Source organism: Cajanus cajan, chromosome 9 (genome assembly GCF_000230855.2).
Source record: "Cajanus cajan strain Asha chromosome 9, NIPB_CcT2T_4, whole genome shotgun sequence".
NCBI lineage: Eukaryota > Viridiplantae > Streptophyta > Magnoliopsida > Fabales > Fabaceae > Cajanus > Cajanus cajan.
Genome location: NC_138525.1, coordinates 56309324 through 56330783, shown reverse-complemented (window position 1 = coordinate 56330783; position 21460 = coordinate 56309324). Strand labels below are relative to the sequence as shown.

Sequence of the window (21460 nt, the reverse complement as noted above, 5' to 3'; positions counted from 1 at the left end):
AATAAATGTTTATGTCTACGAATTTCATATTCGAAATATCTAATTTTTAATAAAAAAGAGTATGATAGAGATATCAAATTAACGGTAAGTAATATGTTTAAACTAAGTGAAAACAATCTTTATTTTATAATTGATTTTTTAAAATGGAATTAGACTTATCACAAATTATTATGAATAATTGATTCTTCATTATTTTTATTATTACTATAATTTATGTAGCCATCATTAGCTAATTGAAATTCTTATATTTTGTTTCTTATAGACAGATTCAAAGTATCAGGATATTATAACGTCGAAAATTTTATGGTTTTTTCTTACAAGACATTATTTCAGAATAAAAAAATGAGAAACCATAAGGAGAATTCTATGAAAATATAGTTTCTCTCCCATGAAATAACATTTTTCTCTCTGAAACAATTTTTTTGTTTCTCTCTGAAACAATTTTTTTGTTTCTCTCTTCTAATACATCTATCTTTTATTGATTGATTAAAAAGTTAATTTTGATAACATTCAAGAAATGTCATTCGACTGAATTGCATTGCTGAAACTAAAAATGCACTTAATCTACTTGTGATTATGAGAGCTGCCTGAACTGTGATCCACTTTAATCTTGAAGTTTTGCTTTTTCCTAAACTAAAGTAAGTTTAACCTTTTTTCAGAATCAAGGGTTATATCCATCATCATTGGGATAAATCTTGATATTTTTTTCAAGATTACTGAAAATCATGCCTTCTATAATTGCTTTGCTATTATAGAATGACTGAAGCCTTTTTATTTGGATATCATTTTACATTCATCTTTTATTTTGGACACACTTCAAGCTTCTGCAACTGAAGAATTAATACTTCAAGTTAAGGGAAAATTCAATGAATCTTTGACAACCAAAACTACAAGGCTAATTCTTCATAACCAATCTTCCACATATAATTACACAAAATGCAACAGAATCTAACAAGGCCTAATATTCTTCCGAAGCTCCTCACAACAATTTATTATGCAATTAACAAATATATTCCTATCCTAATTAAAACATGAAAAACCAAAGTTTCTATTCTGACAAATATGGTTAAAAATAAACCAGAAAAGAAGTTGAATCTGAAGAAGATGTTGTGGAAGCAAAACGAAGGTTCCTCCTTAGACCACCAAAACTTATGCCATGGCGTGGAAGAAACCGCTCTGTGACCCTTGTCAGCACTGCAGTGTATTCTCCTAATATCTCTGTCATAACCACCACCATTATCATCTTTCTTGCTTCTTCTTCTTCTTTTGCTTGAAATCTCACAACTTCTTAGAGAGGAAGGTCCTATAAATAAGGCTCCTTTTGCACCGGAGTTTGGTTGTTACAACTTTGGCTTGTGCCTAGAGGTTTTTTGAATTGTGGAGTTGGAAAGTGACGCCACATACACACTTATATATAAAGCATAAAGGTTATTAGGCAAAAAGGATTACAATTCTGGCACTTTCTGGTGTGTGTAACGTGTATGCACATACACACAGTGAATTTGTTTCATGATAATTAGCATATTTTTACGTGGTAATTAACTACCTCAATGATTAAATAAGAAGATAGATACAATAATTTGACCATATTGAAAAGACACGGTTATCACATTCACATATTTATTTGGGTGGATTCAGTATACGCGTAGATGGTAATCATCATGGGAAAGGAATCCAGAATTTATTTTAATCACGTTTCTGTGTGACGTTTTGGGGTGTCTCATCATACCTTTTTAAGAGCTGGATCTGGTCTGATTATATTGGGAAAATATTGGAGAACATTGAGTAGCTTGTAAGTTTTGAACACCAAGTTAGGTAGATCATAGATGCATGCATTGAATTATCAGGCGGGGAATTTTGCTAACTTTTTTTCGAAATTCAAAACGACATGATAATCACAATTGAAGTTTCATCTCAGAAAATTATATCATCTGCAGTGCATATATTTTTATTATAAGAATTATAAGGTAAATTTTAAATTCTGGTTAAAGAAAAATACCAATATCACTTGAATATAAGTTTAGTTCCCTAAACATGAGTTTGGCAAATCCTGGATATAATTAACGGACCTAAAATGTTGCTGCAGCAGATAAGGAATGAAATGTGATAATGATGATCATATATAGTTGAATTAATGGCCAAAAGTAAATGATGGCATATATATATAGTTGTCTAACAAATAATGTTGCCAAAGGGGTGCATAATATTATAGGAGAGATTGATGGGTATCTAATAGGCCCACTACAACATAGGACAATGGTATTTGCTAAAGCAGTGGAACATAATGTACCTTCAAGCGAACCTAATTTGCCTCAAACAGAAAGAATCCAAATGTAGCATAATGAGTGAGTATTGTTCTTTTAGCTTAGACTAGCTAGCTGTAATTTGTATATGCTCAAATATGACGTTGTGACATCAGATTCAATAAAGAAAGCAAAATCTTAGTACATGTAACAGAAAATAGTGCAAGGACATAATAGAGAACACAAATACTAGGACAATAATATGTATTTATGATGTACCGATACGATACGCGTATCGGATACGACACGTATTCGATACGGTGATACGATTATTTTAAAATATATAGGATACGATACTTGTAAGATACGTGTCATCATATATATCAATTTTTATATAATATAATAATTATGTACTTGTAATTTTGATCAAAATTCATAAACATTAAATATATAATTGCTATTTTGCAAATCTAAATTAAAAACATACTTATTGTACATTACTAAAAATAAAAAAATTATAAATCATTTTATCATAAATTACTTTTTATTATTTACAAATAGAAATAATATTACCAATTTTATTTCTTTCTTAAAATTATCTATATAGAAGACAATTTTCATTTACAGTTTATCAATGACCAATATTTCTATGTTTCTATATTAAACATGTTTATATAACTTATTTAGTTGTAATTGATATTTTATAATTTTTCAAAAATTTGAATACTTTATCGATACGTATCACCAATAAGTATCGGTAAAGTATCTGAGAGTATCGGAATTAAATAAAATTTTCATAATTACGTATCGGATACGAATACGTGAAGGAAATTGAAGTATTGGTGCTTCATAGATCTGTACAATACAAGTGAGACTTATATGGAGCATTTTCATAATTTCATTCCAAAATTTACACTCATTTTTTATTCCTCTCTTGATCTGATGACTTGTTCTTACTAGAAAGAAAATGATCTAGCGAAGACTTTCTTCCATGCTTTCATACTTAGCGACCGAACCTTAGTTAAAGCTAAAGAAGGCTTAAAATCTCTATGAGGAAAGGGTGGTGGTGAACATGAGGGTGATTGTGATTGTGAGTGTGATGTCTCTAATACAACATTGTCTTCTTGGTTCCAAAATCGAGCCTGTTTTCTCTTGCTTCTCACGGTTTCTAGCACATCATATTTGTTGCAAATCCCCCATACAGTTACCTTTTGTTGATAGTAATCCACATTTACAGAGTATATTCCTGTCATGGATCAATTAATTAATAGTCAGTAATATGAATAATTCTAAATTCCAGTGTACTAACATGTTACTATAGTCTTCAATTTTATTAAATTGACAAAATGTTCAGACAATTTATTTAATGGAGAATTTTGTGTTTGATTCATGTTATGTGCAAAAATACTTTAAGTCAACAGTTTAAGATACTCACACAAAAAAAAAGTCTTCAATTTTATTAAGTAAATAAAGTACTCAATAATTTTTATACTTTGAAAAATTAAACATATACCTGGTCATTTATTATTTTCTTTATAGAGTACAAGAAATTAAGAGTAATAATAGAAAAATATTATTAAAGAATATAGCATTACTCCCAACATATATAAAGGGAAGTTAACTATTTGTGCACAGTGATGGTGTCACCGAAAGCGAAATGGACCCAATATTTGAGGTTTAATTTCGTTGTCCAGTTCTATAAAAGGGATAGTGAACAAGCACCATTTCTTTTTGACTCTAGAAATTGACGAGTTACAGAACAAATTGAAAGAAGCTAAGATATAAATGTAATTCACATAATAAGTTTCTAGAGTTTACACAGTCATTCTAGTTCAGATAAATGAGTTTAACATGAAAAAACTAAGCATGAAAAATAAATATTCTCAAATTCATATTCCTCAACATCTAAAATCTTCCCTTAGTCAAAGTACTTTTCTAGCAATAGCAACTTTCTTGTCACTTGGTCATAGCCCACAGCCCATTAGTTTCAAATGCGTGCTAATTGGACCCAAAACAAAACCCACCCCAAATTTGACCACACGCAACACACTTAGTAGCAATGTCAAACATGACTCACAAAACAACAAAATTTTCAACATAGGAGAGGAACATTGAGAAAAAATTGCTAGAAGTTCATACTTGAGATAGATAAGAACTTTCCTGACAATCATGACTGTGTACATTTGAAATTAGAATAAACCTTGGTACAATATTATAAATATTATTTCTACTTTTCTCAAAATAGTATTAGAGTTTCATCTCACTAATATACTTAAATGTATATTAATAAAAATAGTATTATATTTAAGTTTTGTCTTTAAAATTCACCATATAATCTTGAAAACTAAAATAGCACAAAAAGGGTTATTAATTTACCTTTAAGATTGGATAAGGTTTTCTTGATTTTCTTCTCGCATCCATAAGAATACAATGGAACCATCATTTCAACATACTGTGGCTCCACAATATTCTTGTAAGCTGGGACAATTTGCATGTTGGCCATTCCTCAACACTTGCTTCAACTCACACCATCCAAATCCAATTAGCAATCAATGTTTTTTGCTGGTTGTTATGCTATAGATGTGTGCCCAAGCCTTATATAAAGTCTTTGCTCAGGATATGGATCATGCCCCGTTAACATCATAATCCATTAGATTTTATTCAAAAAGAAGCTTATATTTGATCAGTTGTCACTTTTTCCTTTCTTCTCTTTACATTTTTATTTTCTTTATGAGATAATTAATAAGGGTTAGAAAGACAATAATGGATTTGATTAAGGAAATTGAAACCATGATTTGAATGGGGTATGGGTGGTGTGACATGGATGAGTGCAAAGGTGTGTCAGCAACCCTACCAAAGTAGATGCATTGCATTCTACTTTTTCATTGGAAATTGAAAAATCTTGGATTTTGCCTCGCACGTGGGTTGTTTTCCTTACCAAAGAAGACAGTAATTCAATTGGAATAATTCTAAATTATTTTATTTCAGAATATTATTATTTTAAATATTTTTATGTTACTTTTTTAATGATGGGCTGTAAGCTATGACCAAGTAACAATCTGTTGTCTTCACCAAATTTAAATGAATGACAATCTGTGGGCTATAACCAAGGTATTGAAAGGAAATAGTCTATGCATTGTTCTACATTAATATCTAATTATAAGCTATTATGTACGATAATTTTATTAATTTTTTGACTGATTATAATAAAGTCATATCTATTATAATTTTTGTGTATTTTTTTTTTTACATTGATATTGTGGAAATTAAACTCTAAAATTATTGACTTCAAAGTTATATCTAGAATGATTTTTAATAGATGACTAAGCGTAAAACTCTTAAATTAACATTTAATCAAAATTGAGTTTTCTTTTTAATTATTAAATGAAAATATTAAATAAATTTATATTGTAAACTATTAAACTAATATACTCTTCATTAATTGTTAAAAATAAAATAAAGAGTAAAAAAAATTAAGACGTCATAACATTACTCAAGAGTTTTGAGTGCCAAACAGAGACTCGTAACCTTGGTTTTGAAGATGTGATCATTGTACCTTCCCAAAATTCTTATTATCCAGAAAGGACACTTTACGCACTAATTATCGATGTTAATTAATTCCATGCACATGCAATTGTCGTTTCATTTGATGAAACACACTAACATAAACCAAAGGAACACCTTTGTTGCAAACATAATAGAGCATTTGCATATGCATGTCTTCATTTTAAATCATATTAGTGTTTGCGTTGCTACTTTATATTATTAATTATATGGAGTTACATAAAATTCATGGACTACTTTAATTTATTATTATAATAACCATCACATGTTTGGACGTACTAAAATGTTTTTTTTTAAGTTACATTAGTCTAAATAGACAAATTATTGTACAAACCTTTTTTATGTCAATCTTGAATATTTGATTCTGTGACTATGAATGATATATATAATGGAAAGTCACAAAGTCCTAAATTCAAAATTTCAAACATGGCAGCAAATTGTCTTCAGTTTGGTTGGAGGATATGTATGAGATCTCATCAACATTAGATTAGGCGAAGTGAGAATGAGTGTTATCCCTGTCATGGATCTTTTCTTTTTCTTTCTTTCTATTAACTTTTTGGGATAAGTCAATTAATTTAGGAATAGAACTTTTATGACATCCTTACGAATTAAAGACCTTAACTTTATTAATTAAATATTAAAAAGACAAATAAAGTTTTATAATATTTGCATAATAAGTGACATACATCAATTTTTTTTCTTTCTAAATAATTAATATTTTTTTTTATCCATAATAATATTTAATGACATTTAGTATCAAAGTTCAAATACAAAATCTTGTGTATATTCTTTCAGTATCATCAAGTTGATCCTAGTAATTCAATCATCAATGTTTTATGAAAATTAATGTCTTTAGTTGGTTTAAAATAAGATTACTTTTTACTCTTAATAATACGTAATAGAATATTTTTTTAAAAAAAAATTAAACCTTTTTATTAATTATAAGTTTTCTTATAACTAGTATTTTAATATGTGTATTTTATAGGTTAAATATTTATTAGGCTTAAATATGTTTTTAGTCATTTAAAATTAAGGTAAACTTATTTTTTGTTTCTCAAATTTAAAAATATTATTTTTAGTTTCTGTAATTTTTAAAAGTCTTGTTTTAATCTTTCAGATTACCAATAATATATCTAAAACTGACAGATTTAGACATATATGTAATATTAATTAAGTTTAAAGTGATATTTTTACTAATAAGAACATTAATAAATGAATTTTATGAGATAATATTTGATATATTTCTTAACAAAATTTGAGTATAAGGATTAAAACAAGATTTTTTTTAATTACAACAATAAAAAAAAACCAATTTTTAAATTTAATGGATTAAAAATAATTTTACCTTAATTTTAAAGGACTAAAGATATATTTAAGCCTATTTATTATATATAATAAAAATTTATAATAAATTATATAGACAAATAGATATTATATTTAAATATTTAAATTTTGTATGAAAAGATATTTTGAAATATATAAATAATATTTTAAATTTATAATAAATAATTTAAACTGTAACATAAGATCAATTTTAATTATTGATGATTTTTATAAAATATTAAAATCTAACTTATAAATAAATGTTATAAATAAAAACTAAATTAAAAAAAAGTTAAATTAAAGAATCACTTCAAATGCTTCGGTCAAAAACTAATCCCAGTGTCATTGGACAAGATAACTTTTGCAGTAAAAGAATTAGATAAATAAAAAAATTAATTAAATTATAATTTTGATCTCTAATTTTTTTTAATATGTAATTTTGATTATTCTATTTTAAAATAGAGATATTTATTTTTTTTTATTTTTAAAATATAAAATTTTAATTTTATTATAATTTAATATTTATTTATTGTTTAATTTTGATATTTTTAAGTGATTTATAATGACTTAAATACTGTACTATCTAGTGATATGATTAAATTCATGGATTTTTTTCTTCCATTTTCTCTGGTTGAAGTTCATGAGAACGAGTATTTGATATGCCATGGTAGTTATGTGGGTTATGTCAATACACGATTGCACTACTATAAACAATGATCATCCCTCAGTTAACATCAAATCTGTCACTGATTTCTCGAATAGCTCTCCCACAACAGCCATTGGCATACCAATCATTTTAAGGCAAACTAATAATGTCATAAGAGAAGAATATAGACAAATAACAAATGCAACCAAAAACTAAGTTAAGATCATATGTAAAATATAACAACGATAATTAAGGATTCCAACAACAACGTGGTGGAAGTCAAAAAGTGTTTGAAATTAATTGTTCTTATGTTCCAATATAAGCAAACCTCGACCCAACATTACATACTCTATAGGTCCAAGGGATCAAGTGCCCAGCCACTAACCCTTTCTGGAATTGTGTTATCGAAGTTGAGTCAGAAAATGATTGTTAGTGACACTCACCATCACGGTTAGAGAGTCTCTCTTTAATACATTAAGAAAAGATGTTCACAAGGGCTAGAAAGACTCGATCATAAGAACTTAGATTGCCTACCCATTGGTAAAAGAAAATCAATCAGTGTAAACAGTAATGTTAAATCAGGTTGCCCCTTGAATTCACATGTAACCAAACCACTACTTTTTCCAAACTCAATTAGATTAAAATATTACGGTCAAAATTGTTACACACAGACATCATTATAATTGTATTGTTTCAATTATTATCATCATAATCATAATTATAATAATAATAATTATTATTATTATTATCATTTCTGTCAACGTTATTATTATTATAAATATTATTGTTATCAACATTAATAATAATAATAATATTAAAAATAACTATAATAATAATAGTATATAGTAGTTTTATTTTTAATAATTTAATTTAAAAGTTATTATTAATTATTATTTTTTATATAAGTGAGTGTTATCACTAAAATTGCTTCTTCTCTGAATCTCTGTCCTTATCCTTCTTTCTATATATTATAATGATGCCTTTTATTAGTCCCTAATAATAGAGGAAAAATGTATATATTATCGTTGATATAAAAAGAGCATAATTAATTTATTAACCATTAAATTTCATCCCCGTCTTATATGTATGGAAAGGAAGAGATGCATGGTATTATTTTATGCAATATGAGGCCTTTTTAAGCAAAAGGAAAAATGAATCAAAGAATGTGGGATTTGACTTTTTTTTATTTCATGATTAAATGACATATTTTGAGGCTAATTTTCATCATGATAGAAGTTGATTTGATATTTGAGGCGTAGTTTTGTTGAGATTATTTTATGGTATTTATTTGAGAAGATATTTTATGAGAGTTATTTTTTTAAGGTTATTACACAAGTATACTTCATAATAATGAGATATTGTCCACTTTGAGTCTAAGCCCTCACATTTTATTTTTGGTCATCACCCAAACATTGAAGTATGTTTGTGTTACATAAGTTGTTATTTATTGTGTTATTTTATCGATGTAAAACTTATTTGTATTCTAACAGTCCTTTTCTTAAACAAGAGACCTAATCTTTCATGCAGCGAAATCTGTCTTTATATATCACATTATATGTTATGAGAGGTTATGAAGGTTGTTACTACATCCAACCAATTCAAGTGGCTCTGATACCAATGTTGGAGTTATTTGTGAAAAATTTATTTTTACTTCCATCTCTAAGGTTGTAACCTTAACTCTAAATATCAAAGATCATAACTTTCTATAGATATGATACTATAAATTTATGGTATTCAACGTAATAAAAACTAAATTTTTTTTTTCATTTTCTTTTTATATTATTTACGTGGATAAGAATGCTCATTTTATTATTTTTTTTACCTTTTCTCTTTTTTATTTTCATTTTAAATTATCTTTAAAGTTTTTATTTTTATTACTTTTTATTTTTTCATCATTTTTTGTCATATTTTTTTTGTATATTTTTAATCACCTATATAAATTTGTGTGTTTACAATAATAAAATTAGTTAAAGAAGGGAAAAAATGACATATATAACACCTTACCTGTTGTCAAGCTAATTCATGAGTAATACATGTTTTATGATTTTCTTTGGAAATTATATTGTTATAAAAATAATTGTTTTTTTTAATCTAAAATGGTAGATAGGGACTATCAATTATGTCAGGTTGCAGATGAAATGTTAATCCATATGCTTAGGTACTATCAACAAGTGGAGTTTTTCTGGAGGTAGATGCTTCTGAATGTGGAGACTAGTTTCTGGAGTTGCGAGATTGAGCAATGAGTTATTGATAATATTCAAAACTACACCTTGGAGGCATTTGTAGGGACATTTGGAGTAAAACTTACCTTTGTGGGTCTGTGGTAGAGATACTGCGCGACATTAATGTTGGAACTCGACCATATTAGTATAAGAACATTACTTGGATTCCCCCTATTTCTGGTTAGATTAAGGTCAACACAGATGCTTCCGTGAAGGTGAAGGCTAATAGTATATTTGGATGGGAAATTTAAATGGAGTAATTTATTTATTTGAAGAATTTCAAATTTTTTGAGGTAAAATATTTAGATGAAATTTTTTTAAGAAATTTGAAATTTAAACATTTTTAAAATTTCTTAAAATAGTAAAATTTTAAATTCTTTCAAAAAAATAAAAATTTGAAAATTTTCATTTTTTTTTTCTTATTTCACTTATATATTTTATCTTATCTCTTATCTCTTCATGTACTTAATTATTGAATATTTAAAAATATTTTTAAAATTATTAAATATTATTTAATATTAATTTTTAAAATTATTAAATATTTAAAAATTAGTTAATATTTATTTTTATAAAATTTAATTTAAAAATTTCAACATATAAATATATTTTTAAAATCAATTTTACCATAGTGGAATTAAATTATCATATTCAACTCAATAATTTAAAATTTAAGAAATTTAAATTAATTTATTCAAACAAAATATTTTAAAAATAATAAAAATTAAAATAAAAATAATTTAAATACCAAAAATTTAAAATTTCTTATCCAAATACATCATAAGGAATGATTTGCATGTAGCTTGTGCTGGTTTATTTAGAAACTCATGGGATTTGGATTCGGGGTTTCCTAAGGAATCTAGATTCTTCAAATGTCCTTATGGCAGAATTGTGGGGTATTCTCATCTTAACAAGTGGCTTGGGAAACAGAAATTAGGCAAGTTTGGGATAAGAGTGACTACGAAATTGCAGTTCAATTTGTAAATCATGTAGTAATTTCTTGTCATCCATTTCGTACTATTGTGGATAGTGTTCAGAATTGGATTTCAAGAGATTGGGAAGTCTAGGTTTCTCATATTCATTGGGAAGTAAATAGAAGTGCTGATTTTTTGGCTTCTATTTGTACTTTTGGATGATGTTTTGGGGGGTTTTCAATACCTGATCTATTCCTTTCTAATTTTGGGCCTTAACCCTCCTTATAATAAAAGAAAATATAGATAAAAAGATAACACTCTAATAATTATTAGAAAAAAAAATCAATGTTAAAAGTTTTTAGATCAAATATTGTTGTTTACTTAATAATTAGTTGAAATTTAGTAGAGTCTAGTTTGATTCAGAATTTTACTTACCATATTAAAAATGATAATAATTAGTCAAAATTTAATAATATTTAAGTTGAGTCAAAATTTGATTTGTCATAGAGAAGAAATTGCACAAGATTTTAAACTCATATCATAAAGAATGTTAACTCGAATCAAATCTAAAATAAATTTGTAACAACCCTATCATAATAGTTGAACTTTCCATAAACATAAAAATTTCAAATTCTCACCATTTTTTTTGAATGGTTGCGGTTACACTACTTTCTACATAAACAAACATATCCGCATTGCGCATGATTATTGTAGGCGATAAATTCTATGTCTAAATATTTAATTAATAGAATTATATGTTCAAACTTTTAACTTAAAGACTATGAGTTAAATTAACTGATTTAGCTGATCCATATACTTAATCATAAATGAATGACAATCTTAGCAAAGAACTGATAAATTATCAATATAGTCAATATAAATTGCCAGCTAGTTTTATATACCGTATATGACAAGAAAAATCAGAGTCAATAAAGTTGTAAAATGCTTTAAATTCTCTTTCTCTCCATCACCTCTTTTTGTTTTATGTTAAGGTCCAAATTGAAAATGGATAAAATATTTTTTTCCTCAAAATACTTTAAAATAGTTTTAATTTCTATAAAATTCTATACATCTTTAATTTTACATTTTAATAAAATACATATTTTAAGTCCTAAATGAAAGATTAAAATTACATCACTTTTAATATATATATATATAATTAAAAATTTAAAAGTTAAAACTAATATTTAGGTAATATTTGGAACAACAAAAACATATTTTGTTCTTCGATAATTTGACGAGTTTAAACCAGTCCCATGAAAAAGTGTGAATCATTTGTGTTTTGATTTGTTTATTCTTGGGTATCAATTTTCATCAATGTTTTCCATTATTGAGAATCCAAAGAAGGCAGTTAATAATATATTAGTGAAGCAATATCATATAGCTAGGAGGACAAAAGGCACTAATGACAAGGAATTATCGTGGCTTCAAGGTAACCAACCTTTGCCATATATGGTTCCAATGAGCATCGTTAATCTCACCATCTGGATTCTTTTATATAGAGAAATCCTGAGGTGCTTGTAAAATAAGATTTCTTTTTATACATTTTAGAAATTTTGAATTTATAAAAATAATGTAAATTACGTTAATACTACCATATATCCGGTTACTTTATTTTAAGTAATTTGGTTATAGATACATTGGAATTCAAGTATGAAGTGATTTATATCAGTTAAAATTGAATATATTGAGTAATATATAAGTGAAAATGATATATTCATCTAACGTTTTAAAATTTTAGGTTATGATGTAGTGTCAAATTTACTTGTTTGATTTACTCACTATTCATTAGTAAAATGTTCATTAATGTTTAATTTTCTAAGCTAACAGTAAACAGTGGTATCAGAGTCAATGATTTGACCAAAAAATTAAGTCAAATGGTTTGACCAAAAGATTAGGTGGCCGACTTAGACGAGTATTGACCAATAAAGTTAATGATGGATCTAAAAGTGAGATCTCAAATAATAGAACTGGTAGATGATCTAAGAGTAGGCCCATCTCTTGTATCAAAGTCTTCTTAGAATGCGGAAGATATGTCCCGTTAAAGTGTGTTATCGATGGTGCAAGTAAGATACCATTGAATACACGTGGTGAAAAAAAATTCTATATAAAGAAAGAGTTTGGCAATGTGGAATAGACTCACATTTTAAGAAGAATGTTGGAGTTCAATTATGAACTAAGTTCCATATCAATTATAATTGGTCATGTTAAATAGTATATACGTGAAAAGAATTTGCCTACCTAACTTTAAAATTTAAGGTTATGATATGATATTAAATTCACTAATACGATTTACTCATTATTCATTAATAAAGTGTTTTCTGATAATTAACTCTATGAGCTAATAAAATAATTATTTTATTTTTAATTATTAAAATTGGTCTAATGATAAAAATTATAATAATATATAAGGAATTTTAAATTCATGATTATATTTTCTTTAGATAAAAAACTATTTTATGTTTGAAAGACAACTTGTCAATTATTTGACGGCTCTACGACAGATTAAGTTTGTGCAAAAAAATCTCAACCTACCATTTTTCAATAATATAAAGTACATACAACAAATATAACTGCAGTGAAATACAGCAATAGTCTGTATAGCGGCTGTAGTACATATATTTAATAATACAAAACATAATAATTATATTCCTCGCATAGCACTAGGGGTGGGCAAAACGAACTGAACTGAACTGAACTTATAAAAACTATACTGAACTTAAAAGTAGTTCATATGAACTGAACTAAACTAAATATTAGTTCAGACGAACTGAACTGAACTATTCTTTTGTGTCATTGAACTGAACTGAACTATACTATAAAAACTTGAACTGAACTGCAATTTAAACTGCACTAAATTGTTATGATATTTTGAATTGAACAATTTTGACTCATTAATCTATCAAAATAGGACACATTTGTCAACTTTACTTTATTTTCTATTTTATTTAAATTTTTCAAAGGAAAAAAATATAAAATTAAGTCAAACAAACTCAGTGAATTTTAAGCCTAAAAATAAGTAGTTCAACATAGCTCAATTGATCCGTTAAGTTCAACAAAATTGATATAATTTTTTTTCAAATCACTTTTTTTTCTAAAATTTTGGTTATTAGACTATCGAGCTAATCTGTTAAGACATAACATGTTAAACATATTTAATTTTTATTCTTTTATAAAAATAGTCCAATTTTTATAATTCAGTTCAGTTTTTATAGTTCAGTACAGTTCAACTTTACAACAGTTCAGTTCAGTTCAGTTTTTTTTAAACAGTTCAGTTCAGTTTTTTTTACAAACAGTTCAGTTTTTATAGTACAGTTCACCAGCAGTTCAGTTCAGTTCAGCTTAGTTTAGTTTTTTTTGCCCACCCCTACATAGCACATGGAGAATTTCGGTGAGTTTTGTTAGGCTCTAGTAGTTGGAGAAATTATTAGTTTTTTTTTTTGACACCATAGAGAAATTACTAGTTAGATATGATTCATCACATCATTTCTTAATTATTGTTTCACATGTGTAATCTTTTAAATAATTTATACATTTCCACTATAGTGTGCACAATCTTGTCTCTGTTATATAATAATGTAAGTGATGGATCCAAAAAAAAATAAAAATAATAATAATAATAATGTTGTGAGTGTTTATGATATATTGTACCAGTTATTCAAATTAGATGACCTTTTTTTCACCCATCAAGCATGTGAAAAGCTTAGGATCAAATTTAGCAAATACTCAAGAGAAGACCAAAAGTGAATTGAATATATTTTAACATATAACTGAAACATCAAGCATTATATTATAGATTTTTAATAAAAATAAATAAATAAATAAAATTTTGTATTCTTTTTTGGGTAAAGATAAAGAAACTTTACAAAGATGGTTACAATGAGGATTGAACCTAGATCTTCATACTTTTACTAGACTAATACAAAAAATTATTTATTTATTCAACGTACCACTAGACTAATTCTAGTGGTTAAATAAATAAATAATTTTTTGTATTAGTCATTAGTGACTTAAAAATTAGTCTTTAATTACATATAATTAGAAGTTAAAAAATTACTCTAAATAAATAAATAATTTTTTATTTTTAGTCATTATTAAAAACTTTCTCTGTAATTATATTTTAATTAGAGAAAAAAAGTATTCTTTAAACATTTAGATAAAAAAATTAGTATATTTTATCGTGTCTGAAAAATTGATTTTTAATCATATTTTAATTAGAAATCGAAGTATTGGCCTCTAAAAAAGGACTTCAGCAACTGAAAAATAATTTCTAATTACATTTTAATTAAAGATTAAAAAAATTGATCTCATACGAGTTTGAATTCTAATATTGAGAATGAAATAAATTATACTCAGAATATATTTCATATTAATATCATGATTATAAAAATATATCTTTAAATAAAATAATAAAATAATTATAAGTTATTAGTAAATGAAAAATCCACTAAAAGAAGTAATTGAAAAATCAATTTTTAATTACATTTTAATTATATAGCAAAAATTCAGTATCTGGATAAACAGATAACATTTTTAAATGGTTATTATAGATCGAAAACTTGATATATAATTATATTTAAATTTGAGACAAAAATCATCTTCTAAATAATAAAAAAATTACAACTTTTAAGTACAGCTTGTGAATGACAAATTATAGTCAACAAATACATTAGAATTTGATTTTAAAAATCAATATCTACATAAATAAATAGTTTTTTTTGGTCATAAAAAATTAGAAAAAAAATATTTAAAAATACATTTTAAATTTTTATCCATAAAACTACAATAATAATAAAATTGTTGATAACTAAACAATTTTTAAATATATATATTTCATTTAATAAAAATATATAACTTTTTATCACTGATTAGGTTCTTATAAGAGTTAAGTGATATCTTTAGTTGTAACTCCATATTTAAATCAGATATCAAATTTTAATCATTGTTAAAAAATACAAATATCAAACTACTTAATCAAATAATTTCAGATTTTTAAATACATTTTAATAAGTGATATAAGAATTGATCTCTAAAAGGAATATTATTTACAAAAGTTGATCTCTAAAATGAGTAATTAGGCTTTAATATTGCTTCTTGTCACTTCAAATTCAAATCAATTAATCCTTCAACTTAAACTAATACGTTGATCCAATCAATTGTTTTTTAAAGTTTAGATTAATGTATAATTTTTATACTTTAGACTTTACCTTTTTCTTCAACTTTTGTTAATTTTCTTTTCTATTTATTTTGATTTTCTTATAATCTTATCTATCTATCAAGTGTTTTAATTTGGTCATGTTTATCATCACGAGGTTTTATTATATTTTGAGAGAAATAAATTAGTTAATGATGATACATGTAGAGTGATAACTATAGGAAAAAGAATTGAATATTAAATAAAATAATTAATTAGCCATTAAAGAATAAGAAATATTTTTACCTTGTATTATTATAAAATTAAACATTTATATAAATTAGTAGATAATAAGTGAAAGTAAAAATATGAAAACTATAATAACTTAATTTTTACCATAATCAGATGACTTGAACCAAAACAACCTTATCTTAATCAAATTGATTTGGTTCAAATTGTATGAAAAAAAAATTTAAAACCTAAATTAAACTATTTTAATCAAATATGATTAATTTGACTTTAATTTTTACCTTAAACTAATTTCAATGCAATCCGTCAACATTCTTACTTCTTTGAATAAATAAATATTTTTATTGGTCATTATTGATCTAAAAATTGATCTATGATTATATTTTAATTATTGTGTAAAAAAATTTAAATGAATATTTTTTTTAATGATTTAATGTATGAGTTAGTATAGTGATTACACACTTTATACTCATATGTTATAAAAATGATTTATTTAATAAAAAAATTTGTGTTCAATTCTTGTTGTATGCAAAAACTCATCGAGTTAGTAATAATCACAATATCACAAATAAAATTAGTCTTTGATTCAGTGAACTGACAAAAAATTGATTAATTTGAGACCAATTTTATTTAGTCTCTAAATTAATTGATGAATTCTAAATATTGAAATTTCTAATAGGTGGTAAGAAAGTTGAGAGATCATCCTACAAATTTGATCAACTCAATCCAATCCAACTATATTTTAACGAATTATATTAGATCTGATCAAACTTATTTTAATCAATTCAATTATAATTGAGTTAAATAACTTAGGTAAGTTTTGTGTTATAAATTTACTATCTTTGTTTAAACAAATCTAGATTTAAAATACTTTTTTTTCTTAAATTTTTTATAATTAAAAAATATTAATTTAAAATTTAAATTTAATCAACAACTAAAAACATATTTAAACCTAATATATTCCTACACAACACTACTAATTTAACGTCTATTAAATTGTGAACACAAATTGTGTATCTCTCCGTATTAATACACTCTTAATACTAAAACTTGCATATAAATTTGTCATGTAAATTTTAAATATAAAAAAATCCCGTACCAATTTTATAGTAAATTATTGTCATCCAAATTATTTAATAGGAAAGTCGGGTATTAATGTGGATAAAAAATAATTTTAATAACATTTTAATGTACTTTTTAAAAACAGTTTTTGATATATTGTTTGAATTTTATTAAAACTCACAAAATCAAGTTAATTTTACTATTATTTTACAAGTCACCTTATTTAATGATATTTTTAACTAATAGTAAAGTGTATAAATTATGTGTTAAATATACAAAATATTTTCATGTATAATGAGTTTAGCCAAACTACTAAAAAATGGTGAAGTTGGAGTAGCATACTTCGTCTTAATTCTCAAGTTCGAATTATGCTATTATTATTTTATTATTGTAATTTTAATAAATAAATAAAAACGATGTGTTTACGGGGAAAAACGGTGATTTGTCATGCAATCTCACTTTCATAATCATAACTCAATGATCGATGTATAAATTTAATTAACCTCAAATTATTAATCAAACAGAGAATAAAAGAAAAGTAATTAACAAAAGTAATAAATAAAAGAAAAAGAATTAACAAAAGAATAATAAATATCAAACTTGTTGATATTCATATTTCATATGCATTTGTACAACAATGATGCAATTAATGTAATAATAATAATAATAATAATATATCGTACATACATAAAAAGAGAACGATATATTATAAGTCGACTTATTATCATATGATTCCATTTCACTTGACACCGCCTTCCATTCCACCAACTCAACTCAATAAAAAATTTCCCATATTGGTGGTTACTTACAAAACTTTCAAACTGAGCTTTTTTTTTATATTTTTTTTATTTTTCTTTTTCTCATCCCTTTGATGAGTTCATGTAATGCAGCATGCATTAGGATTTTCATCACTGAAGAGTTGTGGAGGTGGCATTGGTTCCATAACATAGAGAGGTGGATATTGGTAATAGTACATCATCCTCTTCAAACCTTCATCATCAATGTTATTAGCCACCACCATTACATTCTCTTCTTTTTTGGCTTCTTCTTTGCCTTCTTCACCACCCTTTTCTTCTTTGTTCTCACCACCACCTTCACCACCCTCTTCTTTCTTGGCTTCCTCTGGTGGCTTCTCCTCTTCTTTCTTCTCTTCAGGTTTCTCAGCTTCTTTGCTCTCTTCTTTCTTTTCTGGCTCAGGTTCTGGCTGAGGAACTATCTTGGCTTGCTTTTTGGTGCGTCTATAGACATAATCCACTAGCTTGTTTGCATCCATGGTCCCTGTCACAAGAACCTTCCCTGTACTAAACTCTGTCATTGCTGTTTGAACTCCTGCATTCATGAATACAGCTTTTCACATTAACTACATATAAATATGGACGACTGATAAAAAAAAACATATAAATATGGACTTAACAGAACATATGATATGGTTCTCTTAAAAAAAAAAACAAACAAAAGAAAATATAATTAGAATAAGAGTGTCTGTTTATAAAATTAACTTATAAGATGGTTCAGAACTTATAAGTTATGAAGTGAAAAGTTATAAATTAGTTAATTAAATTAAAAATATTTGATAAAATTAGTTGATAAGCTAATTAATTAATATAAAATAACATGTTAATTTATTCAATAATGAGAGTAAAAAAATATCACGTAAATAAAATAATTTTTAAATTAGAATAAGTAAAAAAGGATTTCAAAGTAAATTAATATGATAAAAAAAGAGAAACAGTTATTAACTTATAAACTATATATTATTTCAATTAACTTATAAAAATAAGTTATAAGATTGTAGAAACTCGTGTCAAATAAATTTATTTTAGTTAAATTAAGTTATAAATTAGTTAGAATGATTTATAAATCTCTCATAGACTTTATCAAACACACTCTAAATAAAATAAAAATAATAATAGAAGTGTGATATACTCCATCATCATATATATGATAAATTAAATTATATCAAGGAGAATTTCTAATTAATTGACTGTAAAGAAACCTTTGATTTAAGATTATATGTGTCTGTTAAACTCATACAACTAATGGATCTCACAAGTTACATGCATTTGTAGTGATCCTTCTTTAATTTGTGTCTTTCTTTTCTTGTATCTTTCTCTCCTTAAGATGATCATATCCTCTACAAGAAAGATCCAATATACTACTGGACTATTTTGTCCTCTACTACGTTTAGCTCAAAGCCAAAAGGATGAGACTAAGTGGACAATTTGATTTTTAAGACATGATATGGAAGGGCCATCAAGGAAATAAAGTGAGAAAAAGAAAATTTGTTAGGTGGATAAAAGAATGGATTTTAAGCTTATATTTCTTTTCTAATCTTATTTGTTTAAGAGTTAAAGTTACTTCTTTACTTTTGATGTAAAGAACTCGAGTTGCTATCTCATGCAGGGCATGGATCATGGGCCCCAGCTATAACATCACCGATCAATTTTCAGAAAAGAATGCCAAGCTGGAGGGTCCGGCATGCTGCTGATGTGGCAATCTTGACAGATACAATGAATGAAAGGATGAATATGCCCAAATTTCGGAGTGATGATTCATCCTTTATTGGACCCCTTTGTGACATTTTATCAAAAAATAACACATGAAGTTGATTTGTCGCATTCACAAAACTTTATTTGGCACCACCAAATTTAATCATTAAGAAAGCAGCTGTGTACTTCTTTTCCTTTATTTATCACCTGTCCTATCTCAATTACAACCAACAATGAAGCCATCGTATTGAAAATTTGAAATCAAGAGAAAAATGGTACCTCTCATTTGTAGTATCTTCCTCTTGAGTTGCTCAGCACAGGCCTCGCAGTGCATGTTTACATTAAGTTCCACAGTAACTGGTCCACTAACCTGTAACAAACAACAATTCAACTTTTGTTAATTAAATTAACTCTTTATATGTAACCATCTTTGTTTATTTTGGCCTCAGCTAGAAAAGAGGAACATTGTTGTGATACCTGAGAATTAACAACTTCTGGTATAGGTTCACCTTCTGCTGCAGGCAATGGAGATATAACACTGGCTCTTCTCTTAGTCTTCTTGGTGATTATGTTGCAGATCGCTTGAGGCTCCACTATACCCTTTATAGTCACTTCATTTTTAGCCATGTCAATTACCACTCCCTCAACTCCTGTTAGAAGAAAAATACAAAAGAAAATAATGAGTGCACATGCATGCATCACATTTGGTAGCACAAGGAAAGAGACCATGTAACAGATTTGAACCTCTCATTTTCATGATATATCTCTCAATTTTCTTGGCACATCCCACACAATGCAAGTCCACAAACAGAACACATGGGGAAGGTGGTTTAGGTTCTTCCTTCTTCTCTTCTGCTGGCTTTTCTTCTGACTTTTCCTCCTCCTTATTTTCCTCTGCTGGTTTTTCCTCTGGCTTCTCTTCTCTGTTCTCCTCAGGCTTGGCTTCAGCCACTGGTTGTTCCTACTCAAAATATAAAAAGGAACACACATAATAAATACAAGAACTAATTAATGTAGACCAAGTTATAACACTATCAGCAAGAAAAAAAGTTTCACTAGAAAATCACAATATCAACAGAAAGGTTATATCACCTGTTTTGCTTCCTCACCCATTTGCCCTATGAATGGAGACTGAAATGTCAAGTTATTATTCTGATTTTGGGAAAAGGCTTTTGGACATGCAAAAGATGGAGAGGGTTTAATAAGTACAGAGAAGTCAGTGATATTATAAGGAAGGAAGGAGTAGGGGTATGATGGATGGCTGGAGGTGATTGGCATGTAAAGTTAAGCTGATTCCTTATCACATGTAGTGCCACTAACTGAAAAAGGAACCTCTTAGTTTAATATTTCTTTTCAGAACTCTTTTCAATCTTCAAGGGTGAAGGTTGAAGGGGTGAATCAGGGAAGCAGGCTTAGCAGATTTATAGACCAAGGAGGGGTAGAATGAGGGAATTAATAGTGAGGCCAAGTTGTGAAGAGAGAGAAAAAAAGAGTAGAAAGAGAAAGAAAGGGTGCTTTGAAAAATCATAATACTTCCATTATCCACCGACTGGTAAATTTTTGATAACAAGTGGTGAAGTGTCATTATGTCAGACATGCATGGCATACATGGATAGT

General features: G+C 26.5%; 2 protein-coding genes across 2 annotated transcripts; both read right to left on the bottom strand.

Annotated features, from left to right (window-relative positions):
• Nucleotides 1-851: 851 nt before the first annotated feature.
• LOC109816291 (Heavy metal transport/detoxification superfamily protein) lies at nucleotides 852-5017 on the bottom strand. The gene is made up of 2 exons (XM_020381238.3): nucleotides 4620-5017; nucleotides 852-3489 (listed from the first exon to the last, which is right to left on the bottom strand). The coding sequence occupies exons 1-2, from the start codon at nucleotides 4744-4746 to the stop codon at nucleotides 3200-3202; spliced, it is 417 nt and encodes a 138-aa protein (XP_020236827.1). The 5' UTR covers nucleotides 4747-5017; the 3' UTR covers nucleotides 852-3199.
• A 12910-nt stretch (nucleotides 5018-17927) lies between these two features.
• On the bottom strand, nucleotides 17928-21320 carry LOC109790710 (heavy metal-associated isoprenylated plant protein 9). The gene is made up of 5 exons (XM_020349917.3): nucleotides 20936-21320; nucleotides 20588-20804; nucleotides 20321-20493; nucleotides 20123-20213; nucleotides 17928-18683 (listed from the first exon to the last, which is right to left on the bottom strand). The coding sequence occupies exons 1-5, from the start codon at nucleotides 21119-21121 to the stop codon at nucleotides 18232-18234; spliced, it is 1119 nt and encodes a 372-aa protein (XP_020205506.2). The 5' UTR covers nucleotides 21122-21320; the 3' UTR covers nucleotides 17928-18231.
• Nucleotides 21321-21460: the final 140 nt, after the last annotated feature.

What these genes read in the sequence shown, in the direction of transcription:
- LOC109790710 (XM_020349917.3), bottom strand. Translation starts at nt 21,121, where the DNA reads ATGCCAATCACCTCCAGCCATCCATCATACCCCTACTCCTTCCTTCCT. An exon ending in ATATATCATGAAAATGAGAG is followed by an intron (nt 20,494 to 20,587) that starts GTTCAAATCTGT and finishes TTCTTCTAACAG; the next exon opens with GAGTTGAGGGAGTGGTAATT. An exon ending in CAGAAGTTGTTAATTCTCAG is followed by an intron (nt 20,214 to 20,320) that starts GTATCACAACAA and finishes TGTTTGTTACAG; the next exon opens with GTTAGTGGACCAGTTACTGT.
- LOC109816291 (XM_020381238.3), bottom strand. Translation starts at nt 4,746, where the DNA reads ATGGCCAACATGCAAATTGTCCCAGCTTACAAGAATATTGTGGAGCCA. An exon ending in AACCTTATCCAATCTTAAAG is followed by an intron (nt 3,490 to 4,619) that starts GTAAATTAATAA and finishes GATCCATGACAG; the next exon opens with GAATATACTCTGTAAATGTG.